General features: G+C 39.2%; 1 protein-coding gene across 1 annotated transcript in view; it reads right to left on the reverse strand.

The window, feature by feature from the left end:
* ADAM22 (ADAM metallopeptidase domain 22) overlaps positions 1-16,254 on the reverse strand; it is a 145,902-nt gene that overhangs the window by 36,340 nt on the left and 93,308 nt on the right. The window contains exons 9-17 of the mRNA XM_074864897.1: positions 15,761-15,835; positions 13,009-13,080; positions 11,809-11,975; positions 9,780-9,864; positions 9,260-9,350; positions 7,363-7,414; positions 5,393-5,492; positions 1,714-1,785; positions 1,127-1,219 (exon numbers count right to left, since the gene is read on the reverse strand). Coding sequence (XP_074720998.1) covers positions 1,127-1,219; positions 1,714-1,785; positions 5,393-5,492; positions 7,363-7,414; positions 9,260-9,350; positions 9,780-9,864; positions 11,809-11,975; positions 13,009-13,080; positions 15,761-15,835 — 807 coding nt within the window. The remainder of the gene's footprint in view (positions 1-1,126; positions 1,220-1,713; positions 1,786-5,392; positions 5,493-7,362; positions 7,415-9,259; positions 9,351-9,779; positions 9,865-11,808; positions 11,976-13,008; positions 13,081-15,760; positions 15,836-16,254) is intronic.

Consider the following 16,254-nt stretch of genomic DNA (forward strand, 5'->3'; position numbering starts at 1 on the left):
TGGGAACTGTTACATACGGTCTTTTGAGTTGTCCTGATTAACACCTCCTAGGGACACGTGTTTTTCAAAATTCTGCCTTTCTCTTCATTGGCTCACCCTCACCACTCTGTATGTAAGATAAACCCTTGCCTCATTTGCAAAAATCACGTAGGTACACAGAAGCTTGATTTTTTTCTGATAGTCTTTATTATGGTGCCTATGTGACTTGGATACTTGAATAAAATTCACTCACACTGGCAATCTGTTGTGGTTTTTTTTTTTTATATTACATTAGAAAAAGCAATGTGCTTAGGGAAATGTGATCTGTTCCAGCATAATCTGTGCTTTTTCTTTTTTTAACATCAGGATGCGCACAAAGTCAAGAGTGTGGTCCACAGTTATTACTAACGTTCCTCCTAAGGAAATGAAACCCTCAAATGCCCACAGATAAGGACAGAAATATCACACATAGTACACCACAGCTTTAATAACATGAATAATAATTATCATTGTTACTAAATGAGTATAAACAACTATTTGAATTCATATTTAGCTGGGCTCCCTTACAGCCAAGATTTGGGTAAACCTCCTAAGGAAGAATACCTTATAGTTTACATAGGGCTTGATTCCCTTTACTCAACTGGATTTCAGTCAGTCTAAACATCAGCAGGCAGACGTAACTAAAACTGAAGTCAGGTGTCTTTTAGATGAACACTGTTAGCTGTGGGTTGCTGGGATTATTTTTAATACATCCTTCTCTCTGGCATCTGTGGTACTATTTTCCCATTCAGTCTCATGGGGCAAATCCAGAGCAACATGTAAGGTGTTGGGATCGACACATGGGTAAGGACGTGCATGATTAAACAAGGACATCTAATGAAACCCCATGGAATTTCAACCTGATTCAAATTTGTCTGAAACTGGAAGGCTTTAACAGCTCTGCATTTGATCACAGTCCATGCCCCAAGAACCCAAGCCTAAAAGACAGAGGATAGCCCCAGACAAACCAATTTTCAGCCAGTTTTAAAAGGCAAGCTTTCAGAAGAGTAATCAAAAGGTCTGCAAGCAAAAAGACATGTGTTGTGGTGCCTGTAGCCACCTGGATGCATTCCCCCCAGGATGCTGCAGTGAAGGTCACTGCCCTTACCCGGCACTTCCGACAGCAAAGCCCATTGCTGCACTGGGAGCCTGCCGTCAAGGTGCAAGTATTGCAGCACTCTCCTCCTTCGTTGGCACACTCCTGAGGAACACACATGCTTATAAACAATACATGGGAAAAGCAGATAAGCTGTCTTAGCATGTTACCTGAACAGATTTTTAACGAGGCTTTCAGGCACCTACATGCAGAAAAGGGCATGCACTGTGGGGCATGAAGCTGCTGTTTCCTACGCAGTACAGCAAATAATTCTTCTAACTTCACAGTGTCAATCATTAAATACTGACATTTTAGCACTGACCAGAGTCATGTTCCCATCTAGGAAACTACTTTTTTAACATCTTTTAATGCTTGATTCTGCACAGGTAGTTATTATTATTGCTCTTCAGAATTTATGTGGTGATAAAATAAAAATGCTGGCCCACACTGTGTTAAACATGATGGAAAAAGTTAAGAAATGATGAATCCTTTGCCACAGGACCTTAACATTCCTGTCTTCCTCCACTTAATGTTAACAGCGATGGGCAGCACCAAGTCCTGGAGAATCTAGTTGCTAATTTAAAGTACATTGCACTTACTGCTATCGTCCCACAGTCACACTCTTCTCCATCTTCCACAAAGCCATTGCCACATTCTGGAGGATCTAGAAGCTGCGAGGCAAAACCAGATATCAAAGGGCAAGTTTCTTTTAAGGGAATCATTGTCATATTCACTCTGTACAACATGTTTTTTTAGCTAGTACTCCAAATGCATTAACTGAAAAACAGTACCCACAACTCAGGGAGAAGCAGACTAGAAACAACACAAATGAAATGAGCAGAGAACAAACAATGCTGTGAATTAATTCAGCAATACAGCCGAGTCACATGGCGTCTTCTGTACATGATTGCCCTTTTTACAGCAGATTCAGTCTGAGCAGAAGTCTCAATCAAAAACAAAAGGTGTGACAGTAAAGTAAAAATGTAAAACAATATGACATTTTCATTATTGTCACAGGGGTTGCAATTGCTGTTGTTCTGGAATTCAAGTGACGAGGGCTGTGTCTCAGGTTGAAGCCTGCATTATAATTTCAGAAGGAATAGCCATAAAAAAAATTGTCTTTTGGTAGCATGTGGCTCAGAAATGCAGGGAAAGGGGAAATGCTGGGTTTCTTTGTCAGTTTTTGTTGTAGTTGGATGCTTTTTCCTTCCCTTTTCCTCTACCACAGTTAGGAACTTTCAGTTTTCCACAAGCATGTGTCACTGGCAGATGAGAAAGTATAGCTGCTGAGGCTTCCTCCCTTTCCCTTCAGCCTCTCCACTAAACTGTAACTTAAAATGTCTAAATCTGTATATTTGTAGTAGTACTTTCCTTTCCCAGAGGCAAGATTCATTCACCATTTTTTACATAGGATCCATGCTATGCTCTCTTCTAATGGATGCTTTTATATTCTGTTCCTTCCAGCTTCATTGTTTCTGTTTTCCTAAAACTTCTAAAAGTAATTCTTCAAAAAGAAAATAAAATGTGGGTTTTTTTCCTTTGGGCATAAGAAAATGTAATAGTAGCTTTTATTATATAAATGAGAAGCCATAAAAGTCTGTCACCAAGACTAAAATTTTGCAGACTGTCCTCTGAGTTCTCCAATTAATCTAGGATCATTCCAGAAACTACTCTGTTTATGAGCCATCTGCACAAGTACATCACTCGTGGTGTAGAGTGCGTTTCTCTCCGGCTGCTGCCCTTCTGCCAGTAGCCCACAGGATGGAGTTGTTAAAACTACTTGTTTCCTACGTATTTTTCCAGACATCTTAACTTCTTCAGTATCTCTAGGTGGGATGCACAATACAGACAAGTAGATGGCAGTAACGGAGGGTCCTGCCATAAAACATTGGGCCAATTTGCTGCAGTATGTAGGGACAGCTAAACATGAAACGGAAGGGAAAAAAAAAAAGCAGATTAGAGAACTTTTCCTAAAAAGTCATATAAATCATCCATTCGTTTGAAAAGAGTATATGCTCAATCTGCCCCAGCAGTCACTGATGTATTTTTTGGGATCAAGCTGATTTTACAATGGAGCACTGTCAAACACTGCACCTTGTCACACCCGTTTTCCCTTATCTCATATTTCTTTAAAAGCAAAAGTAAGGTTTTTTTCACCATCCTTGCTAGGAAACAGGCGTCTTTGACAGCCTTGTGAATTAGACAGACATCCGTTGACAATAACTTTAAACCAACCCAAACAACAATACATAAAAGAGTCTAAATCACACCGGCTTCCACATCTAACTTTCACATTTCCACATGCCATTAGATAAAATTGTAAATGCTGCCAATCTAAATTGAGATGAGAGTTTTGTTCCAAGTGACAGATGCATGAATGAACATAATTGCTAAAACAAGCCCAAGTAAGGCACATTACACTATGGAAACAATTTACTCAGCAAAGAAAACCACCAATATTTCTCTTCACCTTTACTGAGATGGAAAAAAGCAACTTCTAAAATGCAGATGCATTTTAAAGAATGAGAAATCTTACACCTTATTAACAAATTACAGTGCTTTCTCTCCACTTTTAATAATACATTCTTCCATGAAAAGGAGACCTTTAAGAGATAAGCAGACTCAGCTTATCCAGATTTGATGCCTTCTCTTTCCCTCTCTAACATTTATTGAAATTCTGTGGTTGTCAGAAGAGGCACTTTTTCTCAGCAGCTCCAGGAAGAATGTGCATCACTTCAGAATGAACCTTCTCTTTTACATTTGTGACCACCTCAGCTATCAAGTCTTTTTTCCACATTGGTCTGTCTTTCTGCCTTAGCCTCTTTTCTTTGCTTGTTGCAAGACAGCCATTAAATAGAGGATAACACTAATTATATATAGAAAAGAGTCAAGATCATCATCCTAGTTACTTTACATTTCAACACATGCTTCAGTAAATGGAGCAGGAATATACTGAAACCCTGCTGCAAATCCTCCATTGTAGAAGCGCTCACATCTTGGCTGGAGTTTCTTCACCCTTGTTTTGTATTTATCTCCCTTAAATGTCTCAGTTAATCATGTCATACTCTTTGCATCCTTCATGTGAACATACCCGTTTAGCAAGCCAAAACTGAGACAAGAGAAGCAAAGAAAAGGTGAATACTATCTCAAAAGATATTCCCCACTTCTCCTGATTTCCAAGACTCACACAGCAAGATCTCTGATTTCGTACTTTAGAAGCAAATTTGGAGGGGATGGGTCAGTCATTTAAGCGGGTCCCAATGCTTTTGTAGCTTTGACACGCCCAGGCCTTTAGGGAGGTAATGCACCCAGCTAAATGAGGTGAGGTACAGTGGCACTGAGGACCAGGGGCCAGCAGGGATTAGTCAGCCTTCCCCATCTGAGGGGCTGCCCAGCACAAGGCAGGGCTGTGCAGAGCCACATGCGCTGTCCTGGAGAAAGCTAACACAGGGCTGAGATGATCTGAGCACTTCTCACCAGACACGTTTCTCACCCAGCACATGCAGTGAAGGGGATGACAGACCCTGGTGACAGTAATGGGGACCATGTGGGCAGAGCCTAGGGAATAAGGAGTGTGATGGGTGCCCAGCAGCCATGGGCTCTCCTAGTGTCTGTCCCCTGCTCCTTGGGCCTTTCTTGCCTGTCTGCCTCTCCCAGCTTTAGAAAAACTAGTCCCAGTTTTCACACTCTATTCTGAGAGCCCCTGTAAAAAACTTTGCCTTCTCTGACAGGGATAGTATCACAACCACTTGCAACCACTGGTGCCTGCAAAGCCTCTGGGCTGCATGGCAATGCACCCCTCGCAGAGGCTCTAGGAGCCGTGTCTTCCTCTTGGGACAGATGTGAAATAAAAGCAATCTTACTTCAGTTTCCAGAGATTTGCACCAAAAGACATCAGTTCAACACAAATTAGAATTCAGGCTCTGCAAAAGTTTACCAAGACTCTTGAAACCTCAGCAAATAAATTCAGCAACATATTGTATTTACAACATTCAGAACAAATTGCATGAGGAACGGTTCTAGATCAAAGCATGTGAGAACTCTTTTGGACATGAAACCACTTATTAAAAATATATTTAAATATAATTTCCAAACTACTATGAACTAAAATCAGCTACTTTCACCCATATGTCACCAGAAAGTTTAGAACTTAGAGAGAAACAGAAATATCAAAATTACAGGTGTTATTTTTTCCAACATTATCATTTTCATTCTTCTTGATTTCATCTAAATTAGAAATAAAATAGAAATAATACTCAATAATAAGGTAATGCTTACTTTGGTTGGTTTATTGAAAAGGCAGGCTCCACCTCCATTGTTTAAAAATTCATGATACTCTTCAATGTCACACTTGGAGAACTTGCTTGGAAGGTAATACCTGCACAGAAATAAAGTAGCAGGATTACTTTCTATAGTGCTTTTTATACTATATTTTCTTTTTTCAAAATAGGAGGAGAATTACAATGTTATACTTTACAAAAAGTATAAAACCATGCTGTTCAGAATCAGAGTGACTATCTGCTCGTAACTATCTAATTTGTAAATCATTTTAGTAAATGACGAAAAACTTTCAACAATGACATAGAGCTCATGGAAAGTAAGAGGTCTAAAACATTTTACTAAGTTATTTCACGCCAAATACCACAAATCTTATTACACAGTGTGTAGTTCTCACAAACACGACCTGTTCCATTAACAGACCTGATCTCAGAAATTTCTTCCCATATATACTGCAGGAGACAAAGATAGCTACATAGTTCATTTCCCTCTTAGATGAAATTGCTCTCCTGGCCCACAAAATTTTTATATAATAGGGTTATGCCATTTTAAAACATGCTTCTAACAAACATCAGCTACCATTTCAGCCTCCCTCTCTCACATGCCCCACCGAATAAATTTCATTCAACTACAGACTGGCAACCTAAGGCACAGTGCACCACCTAAAAACAATATGATGCAGAGAATCTGCATTGAACCTTTCTACAGGGAAAGAATTTTTCCCAAAGTACGCTGAGTGATCTTTATATTTAGGTCCTTAGTCATAAATGTACTTATGCTTCAATCAGATTTTGGAGTCTCAAGGGCTTTCCCATATCAAATCATCACTGGATACAAAAAATACTAGCAGAAGTGCTATACGAATTAATCCTACATTGCCAGGAGTGATGGCTTGCAAAACATAATTGGCCTTTTCCATCTCTAGTGTTTATGATTTAGATCTAAATCTACAGAGAATGTGGGATTCACTAACCTTCATCAGTAAGCTAGGTAAATACAAGCTTTCTTGTGTACCTAATTATTTGAAAGGTTTCGACTTCAGATAAAGAATTTAAAGACCATTAGATAAGGAATCACTTTTACAAGAATCAAGAATGCTTCTCAGATTGGCGTTTTAACATAATATAAATCAGAAAAATCCTACCTAGTATGTTTTTAGGTAGACAAGGTAAAAAGGCACACATTCATACTTCCAAAGAGCTTTGAATGATATCTTTGTTCAAAATTGTTCTGACCACAAAGCTATTGTGAAAATTTGCAGATCAGTTTGAAATGAATTTAACAATTTGGAGCACTGTCTATATCCAAAACTAGACTGCAGTTTAATTCATACACATGACAAAAGACAGGCCTGTAATAGGAAGAATTACGGTCTGAATAGACACGTTAGAAAGCATCAAATTTCATCTAGCAGCAAAAATTTGCTGATTCACTAGTCATTAGATAAATCTCTCCAGTGACATTACACGTGGATATAAGCATACTCAACTGCCAATGGGAGCAGTTTTTCTAACATCATCACACAAACTGGGGGATAAAAAATGATAGATATAGATAAAAGATTCCAACAGAAACATTGACAATGAGACATACTTAGGAAACGTGATAATAGGATTTCAAGAATTAAGATGTGCATTGTTTCTTCCCACAAGTCAATAGCAAACTTGTAGGAGAAAAGAAGCTAAGCATACTTCTGCTTCTTTGCAATGACCTGGCTTGGCTGTTGAGCCCTGTGCTTTTGTGAGTTATGCCAGCAGTCAGCAAAAATACTCACATACCCTCTCATTAACTCACTTATTCTCACCTTTCTTTGAAAGTGTCTTTTCTATGTATGTTGTACAGTTAATACCTTACTTTCTGACGAATAAGTCACAGAAAATATTCTGCTGAAACACAAAAGACAAACGTTTTCACACCTTCCCTTTACATCATAATATGAAGGACATCATAATATGAAGGAAATGCCTTACCCCGTGTCTCCCATTATGCATCCAGACCACGTGTCCTCACACTTACACTCACCTGACAAAAAAAAAAAAATTACGTCTTGAGTGTTGTGAGTCAAAAATAATACTTTTCTTATCACAAACACCACACCATAGTCAATTCCATTTCATATTTAAATACAAGGTGAAAGAATAATTTGGTGGTTTATTGCACACCTTAGTTTAAGTGTATCAGCACATGCTGACAAACTTTCTTTCAAAAACTATACACAATTCTATGCAATCCTGAGCTCTGAAAAAATGTCCTGTTTTTCTTTCATTCTCTTAAAGTGAAGTTAGGGAAAACTGCAGTGTCAGCCTCCAGCACTTGCAAATCATGAGTCAGCTCTCCCGCCTTCTCTTGTGTCATGACATTTGATTCCCAAACTTTCAGAATTAAAAAAAATTAATCATTTTATCTCTTATTCTTGTTTTTTAGTTCTCTTCTTCAACTATGCTAATGTGGCCGGGGAAATCTTTGCTTGGAAAAAAAACCCCAACCAATAATGCACACAAAAATGCATAAAATGGTCAGTAAACACTAGCCAGTACAGCAGGAGGTAGCACTTTCTCCCTCTGCTCTCCCTTCCCTCTGCGACTCCCTGGCAGACAGAGGGTAGCCCACCCTTCTGCCCTGCCAGGCTGCCTGGGATTACTTCGCTCTGGTCTCAGCCCCCCGCTTTCAAAACTGTCTCGTGTCTATTTCTGCACATATGCCTTGCATGTACACTTCCTCTTTCTGCAATTTGCCTTACTGTAATACATGAACATCACTTTATTGCTTCCATCTATAAAGTACAATTAAAAAGGAGAACAGTTGCATTCTCCTCCCTCCCCACCGAAAGTGTCCTGTCCCTCTGCTCAGCCGTAAGAAAGGGAATCACCACTATTATCATTTTGACTTTTACCCTGTCCCTATATCAGGTTAATAATATGCAGCTGGAAAATGAATACTGAACACATCGGTAGCATAGAGCATCCATCCTACATTTCTGAATATTTTTCAAAATAAAATTATGCAAACTCCAAAAACCTTTACATGGACATGTATCACTGCATTATATACTGTCTTTACAATGCCTGAAACCAAAATTCACCTAAGCAGCGTTCTATTACTCAATATAGTAATTTATTTTTTTAATGTAAGCCACATAAGTACATATGATCCAGTAACTAAGCACTCCGTCATCTAAATTGTTTCAAAACTGTATTATTATTTCAAACATATCAAGCTGGGACTTCATATAACATGGAAGCAGGGAGGGTGAGGTGCTTGTTGGGGGACAGGGGCAGAGATCTGAGTTAAAGCATTGCAGGTAAATAGGGGTTACTAAGAAGTTGAATACCAAGGTGACAGCAGAGAAATGATAGCAGTAGGGTGTCAAATACAAGAGATTTGGGTAATCTACAAGAGGAACAGGAGATCTGGATAATCTACAAGAGGAATTCCATCAAGGCAAACATGGAGAAAGCTATGTTGTCAAAACCATACTGTGTAACAGGATTGAGGTGGCTTCTCATCATCCCCAGGTCTAATAATGTATGTTTCTACTTTTGATGTAGATGGCAGCCATTCAGTCTGTGGGTGTGACATCGATCTCCCTGAAATGAATGGAAGTGGCAGACACCTTTATGATTTATTTTTAATGAAATGGTGACACCAGTGCTGCCAGCAATTATGGGCAGGGGGATATCACAGAATTTAAATAGAGGAAAATTAATGATATGTCAGTCCCTCCTCCTGCTATTACAAGAAAAATAAAAATATTCCAACATCACGAGAAACATGGGGAAAAAAATACATATCAGAGAGAAACTGATAAGATCCTCCACCTTTTAAGATTTTTCTCTTGAGACAGAGTGAAAAAGCAAACAACCTTACCACTTATAAGTTTTCTTCTGTCTGAGAAAATGCCAATGTTTTGGGCCAAGGTCTGTGCCAGGGTAACTGCCATTAAGTCTGGCTTTCCGAACTGAAAGAAACAAGCAAAGTAGGAGGAGTAATCAGTTAAGTACAGGTATCTCAGATACAAGTGAAGCTTTTCTCATTCCAAGGCAATAAAAGACAAAATCAGATGTGTTAAGAGTTCTTACTTCAGAGCAGCTAGACAATGGAAAGTGAGGAAAAGTAAACACTGACTTATGGACAAGTTAAGTAAGAGAAAGTCCGTTTCTTTCTTGCCATTGTGACTGCAAGTATGAATGTTGGGATATTGCAGAATCTGCTGAAAGGTATATTTGAATCCATATTTGACTTTATTCACTCATCGCTCTTCACTGAGCTGCACTAAAACTGCATCAGGAAAGAAGCAGCAAGATATTTTGAGGAACATGTCTGCTCTGATAAATTCTGTGCAGATACATTTCCACCACTTTTTGCTCATACCAGTATCCCCACCTACCTCATTCACACCTCCGCCTTTAAGCAAGGAGCAGATTCCACCAGTGTGGGCTACACCACTTCGACTGCTCTGAAATCGACTCCCCCTTTGACAAAAAGGAAAAGAAAAGAAAGTTTACCCTGCTCAGTCCATGAGTTTTACACCTATCCATCCCAGTGTTTACCCTTCTGATTTCCAAAAGAGAAACTGGCATTTGCAAATGCTGGTTGCCACCACTACACTGCAAACTATGCAAAAACAAAATGGGAAAAACAGATAACCACTCACAAACCTCATATGGCAAATTATCTCCAGGAAAGTTATATCATCTTCCCTCCTCCTTCTCAGACTACCTAATAGACGAAGGGGACTATTTTGCCAAACCACCTGACTCTCACCAGCCTTTTGTTCATTGATATACTACTGTAGCAAGTGACTTCTGCTGGCACATGCTACAGACAGAGTGCAGGAGAGGCCACCGCACTGCCAACGCATGGGGGACTAGTAAAAAGACACGTGTCTAATTGGGCAATTCTGATGTAGTAAAACTCAAATGGAGATGCATTAGCAGCTCCCCAATGCAGAGGTGGGTGAAAAGTCCCTAGAACTGCAGCTGATCTCATCCAAGGGACACTCTGAGCCTAAATCTAATCATCTCTTTGGTGCTGACCACGTCAGCATGAATGACTGCTGGTTACTGGAGACAAAATATACTCTGCTCCACTTCAGAGTGCTGATCCATCTGAGCTGTGGCAAGTTGATTTTTTCAAAGGAAAACAGAAAAACATCAAGAAAAAATACAATGGGCTAACTGCACTGAAGGTGTAAGTTCATTTGTAACCACTGTATCATCACACCAACCAACCTCACCTCCCAAGTTAGCCGTGTCTCACTCACAGACACAATTTCAGAAACTGTATTTCTAAACAATCTATGAACGCAGTACCTCAAACACCATTGGCAGCGGTGTTATGGATAGCACTGGAATTAGCAACACAGTGGTATCCAGAGTCCCAGTTCCAGGGCAAATAGGGCCATCTTTGTCCTAGCCAATCCACAAACATTCATAAGAACAAGACTTCCCCCAAAGACCTTACAATATCACCAGAGAAGATACATGAATGACGTGTGAAAACCTGATTCCCATTTTACAGATGAAGAACTAAGACACAGAGAAACCAAAATCTGCAAGCACCACTTGCAGATCTTACTAGCTCTCTTCATGGCTGAAGTCAACGACAGTAATTAAGCATGTGCAAAAATTCTGAGAGGGTGGATACTAGGGTTGGGTATCCACCTGGCACCCTACCAGAGTCATGTGAAAGTGAGGTGTTTAGGTTAAGTTTATTCATATAGGCTCCTACAACAGTTAGCAGAGAAGGATAAGGACTCCAGCAGAGCAATTCATCTGGTGTGCCTCGTGTGGATCAAAAATCTCAGCCATGAACCTCTCCCCTATTTTTGTAGATATATTTTATTACATCAATCTTATTTCTAAAACAATTAAGATACTTAGAGAAAATAACATTCTTGTCAGCTTATTCTTCTTATAGCATGTTTTTCTGGAGAACAAACTGTTTCAAGGAACGGAAACACTTCAGGAATCCTGCAGCATGCAGGTCATCCAACAAAGTAAAGCAGGCCATAGTGCTTTTTAAGCAGGAAACCTCATTGGTTTCAAAACCAATGTTCTGCTTTTACAGGCCTGTCCGTGCTCTACTGCCAAAGAAGCCAGCCTTTGAGGTGGAACCATGCATCATCTTCCAGGTAGCTGCACTTGCAGAGTAGGTAATTGCATAGAATAACCAAGGATTACAGCGCATGCAGCTTGGGCTTAGTACGTTAAAACTAAAATGAGAGTCAAACCTCTAGTTGCACTGACAGGCAGTTTGTGCATTAACTTTTTCCCACCTCCCCATCAGAAACATTATTTTCTGAATTATTGTGGATTACACACAGAACAGAAAGGAGATGCACCAGTCACTTGTGATAAGCAACCCCCAAGGAAAGAAAAAAACCCAGTAATAAAACGTCACACAAGGTTACGTACGAAAAAAGGTGAACTGCGTCACTTTTCTCTCTGATAAAATCCCTCCTATATTTCATAAACTCACGTAGGGTCACCAAGGGGTTTTCAGATATGGTGAACTTGTTATCAGTAGCCCAGGTTTCCATGGCAACCAATACTATCCTGGTGTTAAGTTGTTCTTTATATATCTAGTACATTAACAGAATGAACAAATATATTATGTCAAATAGAATAAAGGTGAGTTTTACCCCTTTTTTTGTAATAGCTTGCATTTTTACGTAACTAAATATTTAGATTGTTCTAGCACACTTTAGATTCTCCCAGGTGATTTTATCCCCCTTAAAACCAACAAAGAAACATAAAAACAAAGTAAAATCTAAATTCTAGATTCTTCAATCAGCTCTCTCAGCCTGCAAAAAGATCCCCTGCAGGTCCTACATAGGCATAGGTGCACAGAAGGGAGATGGGATTTTTGAAATATTACTACAGAACCATTCCAAATAGTTCAAAGATTTGGAATTAATGGGTCTTTTCTAACATCCAGCTCACCCCAGCGACACACAAGGGCTCTCTTATACTAAACAGTGATTTATAAAACCACAGTTTTCACTGTTATACACCTCTACAGGTGTATCTAACCTCATGCTGAATGAATCATCAGGGCCACCCTGATGGGGTTCATTCTTTCAATGCTGGGGGTTAATACTCCACACCAAATATTTTCCAGAGTAGGAACTGCATTTTTTTTTTTTAGTAATACTTTTCTGGGGTGAGGTGTAAAAGCCAGCAGCTCATCCAATTTAGCGTCATAAATGTAATCCACATAACCCACCTGTATGTTCCTATTCTAACTCATTTACTCAAATGCACTTTCTCTAGAGAAATTTTAGTGCTTTCTAATGTCAGATTGTCTTTTGGGTTTCAGGTTGTCAACACAGGGACCCTATGTTAAAAATTGTTGTATCTAAAGTGCTCTTTGAAACTCAGACTCAAGGGCTTGATCCAGCAGGATGCTTAAATGTTTGAAGCCACAAAAAATCTCTAATGCTTTATGTTAGACAAAGGCTTTATATGTGGCTGACTGTGGTTCTTGATGAAAATTTGTGATCTTCGCATATGTTATTATTAGGTATACCATGAACTGACAACTGCATCTATTGGCAGGAGAATCATATGACTCATCTCACACAAAAAAAGAACATTTAGTTGAGTGATACTTACTAAATCTGCCATGTTCACAACCGATTTAGCATAGCTGTTTGTATGGCCGACTGACAAGCGGTGCTTTTTATACTGCAAAACAAACACAGACAAGTTACACATACAAACTTCAGAAAAATAAGCTCCATTTCCTAAAAAGCACAGAGTTGAAAGCAACTACATTAACAGTAAAACCTCTGTGCAAGGCTTGGTCTCCTGTGCTGAGTGTAACGTTAATAAGCAATAGTAGAAAATTGCTCAGAAATGCACATTGCTGATATACTTTACAACAGCTGTTGTGAGGATCTATTAAATCCTGTTTGGAAAGTACTCCAAGATCTTTACTGAAAAATGCTATAGGAACAGGAACACATTGTTACCCTCTTCATTATCTTTATTATTGGCAATTTTAAAGTTACTTCCAAATACCAATACAGAAATTAGCAACACAACTTCTATAGTTGAGGCTCCTTTAGAGATGTTACCTCAAGAGTGCCTGCATTTGATTTTATTCTACCAGACTTTCTATTTTCTTTCAGTTCTCTCTCTTAAGCTGTCTTCCAGATTTCTTCATATACAATTTCACATTCCCATAATGCCACAGTAACTGGTTCAAATCACTTTAGCGATCAGACTGCAATGGCACCTTTACTGAAATCTGTAATGCACTGCTATAAAGATGACACTGAAGATGGCTGTCCAGGTACTCCTATTTGCAGAAAAAAACACTTATAAATGAGCACCATGGGTATGAAAGTCACAAGTATCTTAGAATAATTTAGGACAAAAGGGCTAAGATTTTCAGAAATGTTTAACCATCTTGTGCCCCTTGCCTCCAAAATCAAGCATCTTGTGATACTTGATTTTGGAGTGCAAGTTGTCCATATTTTCTGGAAGTTAGGATCTTTTAGTGGGCAAGAAGTGCCCAGCAACTAGTGGGTAGGAAAGGCATGCTTTCAAGAAGGAATGGGGGAAAAAACACCAAAAATTAGGAAGTTACACTTACTAAAAAAAAAAAGGACAGGTCTGTGAAGCTAAAAATGGCAGGATGAAATGAAAAAGCTACAAAATAAATGGAAAGTGAAGCACAGGAAGGAAGGGAAATAATTATACTACTCAAGTCTCTATTTGCAACCAAAACCTCAAACTTGAGAATGCTTAGAGATGCTGGAGGCCTACGGAAATGTTTTTCAGTATACTAAAGCCTATTAGCCTATTTCAATGTTTGGGTTTTTAAAGCTTTATTCCCCAGCTGAAAGCAATGATTTGACAAGCAGCTGAGAGGGCAGACAGGAGGGCACTGCACCCCTCACAGCAGTAAGTGGCCATGGGGGGCTGGCAGGACACAGCTGGCTCCACAGACCAGAGGAAGAAGCACAAGGTTCATTGCTCCTTCTAGAAGCACCTGGGGATGGTGAATGGTGAAAACAGCCCCAACTCTGCAGGGTGTCATCTCCACGCTGAGTGCACCTGGAGTATCACATTGACTGTAGGCACAGAGAGTAATCCAAATACACGCGCGCGCTAGCCCAGGCCATAGGGAAAGGCAGGAGCCCACAGCATACAACACTTCCTTCTCCCAGGAGGTAATTACTTGGCTTCTTCGACCACAGATGTTCACTTGCGTTTGCTTCAGAGAATAAACTCCTAAGTGGACTGACTATCGCAGTAGCTATAATTAACCAAACTTAGGAAACATTGTCCTTGGGGGGAATTGGCCCAGACAGATAAGCTCCCAAGGGGAAAGTTGTGGCTTCAGGTCTTCAGGATCAAACACAACACCAGCAATTTAGGGAATTCTGCATACAGTATTGTCCATTTCAATCCAAGAATTTATTGCTGTGCTCATCAAACTGAGCTGACGGAGGAGTACGCTGACCAAGGACAGTGGCACATTCCTTGTACACTCCAATGTCTATTTTTGCCAATTTGGGTATTGCTTGAGAGAAGCTGCACGTTACAGAAAGGGTAGATAAAATGTATAGATATATTTTGATTTTAAAGCCATAAAGGACCATAAAATCAACCAATGTTGGAGGGGCACCACCAGTCTCTGAACTTTATCCAGTTACCTCAAGATTCTGTTGTTTGTGTTTGACACCACATCTTCCAGACATACACTGTCTAGATTTGAAGTCTGCAAGTGATGGAGAATTCACCATTTCCTTTGATATTCTTTTCATTAATTATTAATCATCTTCACTGACATAAATCTGTTCCTTTTCCCACTTGGATGAGCCTGGTTTTTCTTCAATACACTAATCTTTATTGTGTCTCTTTCCACTACATTAAAGAGCCTATTTATGTTCTCCCAGAGAAAGTATACAAGCTTAATAAAATAATTTTCTCTATATTGATTAGGATGTATCAAAAAAATCTAGTCACTATTAATCTCCCCATTGTCAACAGCTGCTGCACAATTGCAATAACTGCATTATTGATTGCTGAGTGGCTATAACTAAGATAAGTGCTCATGAAAGCCAGAAAGAAAATCATCAGCTTAAGTCACACTGACTTTAGCTACTTTACAACAAAGCTTTAATTTATGACCCTTCTTTCTGACACTCAGGCCCAGTTCCATTCTTGGTGAAATTACCTTGCCAAAATTCAGAGGCAGCTTCATCAATGGCTAATGAGAACATGATCTCTTCTCTTAAGGGCATACTGAATCTATTCTGGTCATATACTGTTCTTTATTGTTATCCTTTACAGACCAATTAAGACAATTTGATGTTAATGATAATTTTAAGATGTTGAACTGTGTCAGTCTTACCATTAGATGATCGTTTACAATCATTAACTCAATGTATTTTGTTTCCTCTTCAACTTTACGTGGAATCTGACGAATCTAGGGAGAAAGTACAACTGTAAAGAGTCTAACAGAGTACAGAAGGAGTGTAACTGGTAACTAGAAATAGCTTCAGAAACCAAACTTTTCATGCATACATTTTTTTCTATTGTCTTAATTCTGGTCTCAGATATTGATGAAACTTCTGGTGCTTAGTTGTGTCATTTTAAAAAATTCTTGCACCTCCACCAGGACATTTATATGGCCTTAAACAAAGAAATCAAGTCCTTCAACCCATCTAATACCAAAATTAGGGTTTTTTGAAGAAAGAATCCTCAGTGGGGCCTTATCTCTAAAAATGGCTTTCATCAGCTACAAATTTTTTTTTCCACAGAGAAAGGGATCCCTCCTGCATTCTTTATGAAAAATATCTGTAGCAATTCTATTATTTATTTGCACACTGCTCAATTCACACAGCG

Source organism: Strix uralensis, chromosome 1 (genome assembly GCF_047716275.1).
Source record: "Strix uralensis isolate ZFMK-TIS-50842 chromosome 1, bStrUra1, whole genome shotgun sequence".
Classification (NCBI taxonomy): Eukaryota; Metazoa; Chordata; class Aves; order Strigiformes; family Strigidae; genus Strix; species Strix uralensis.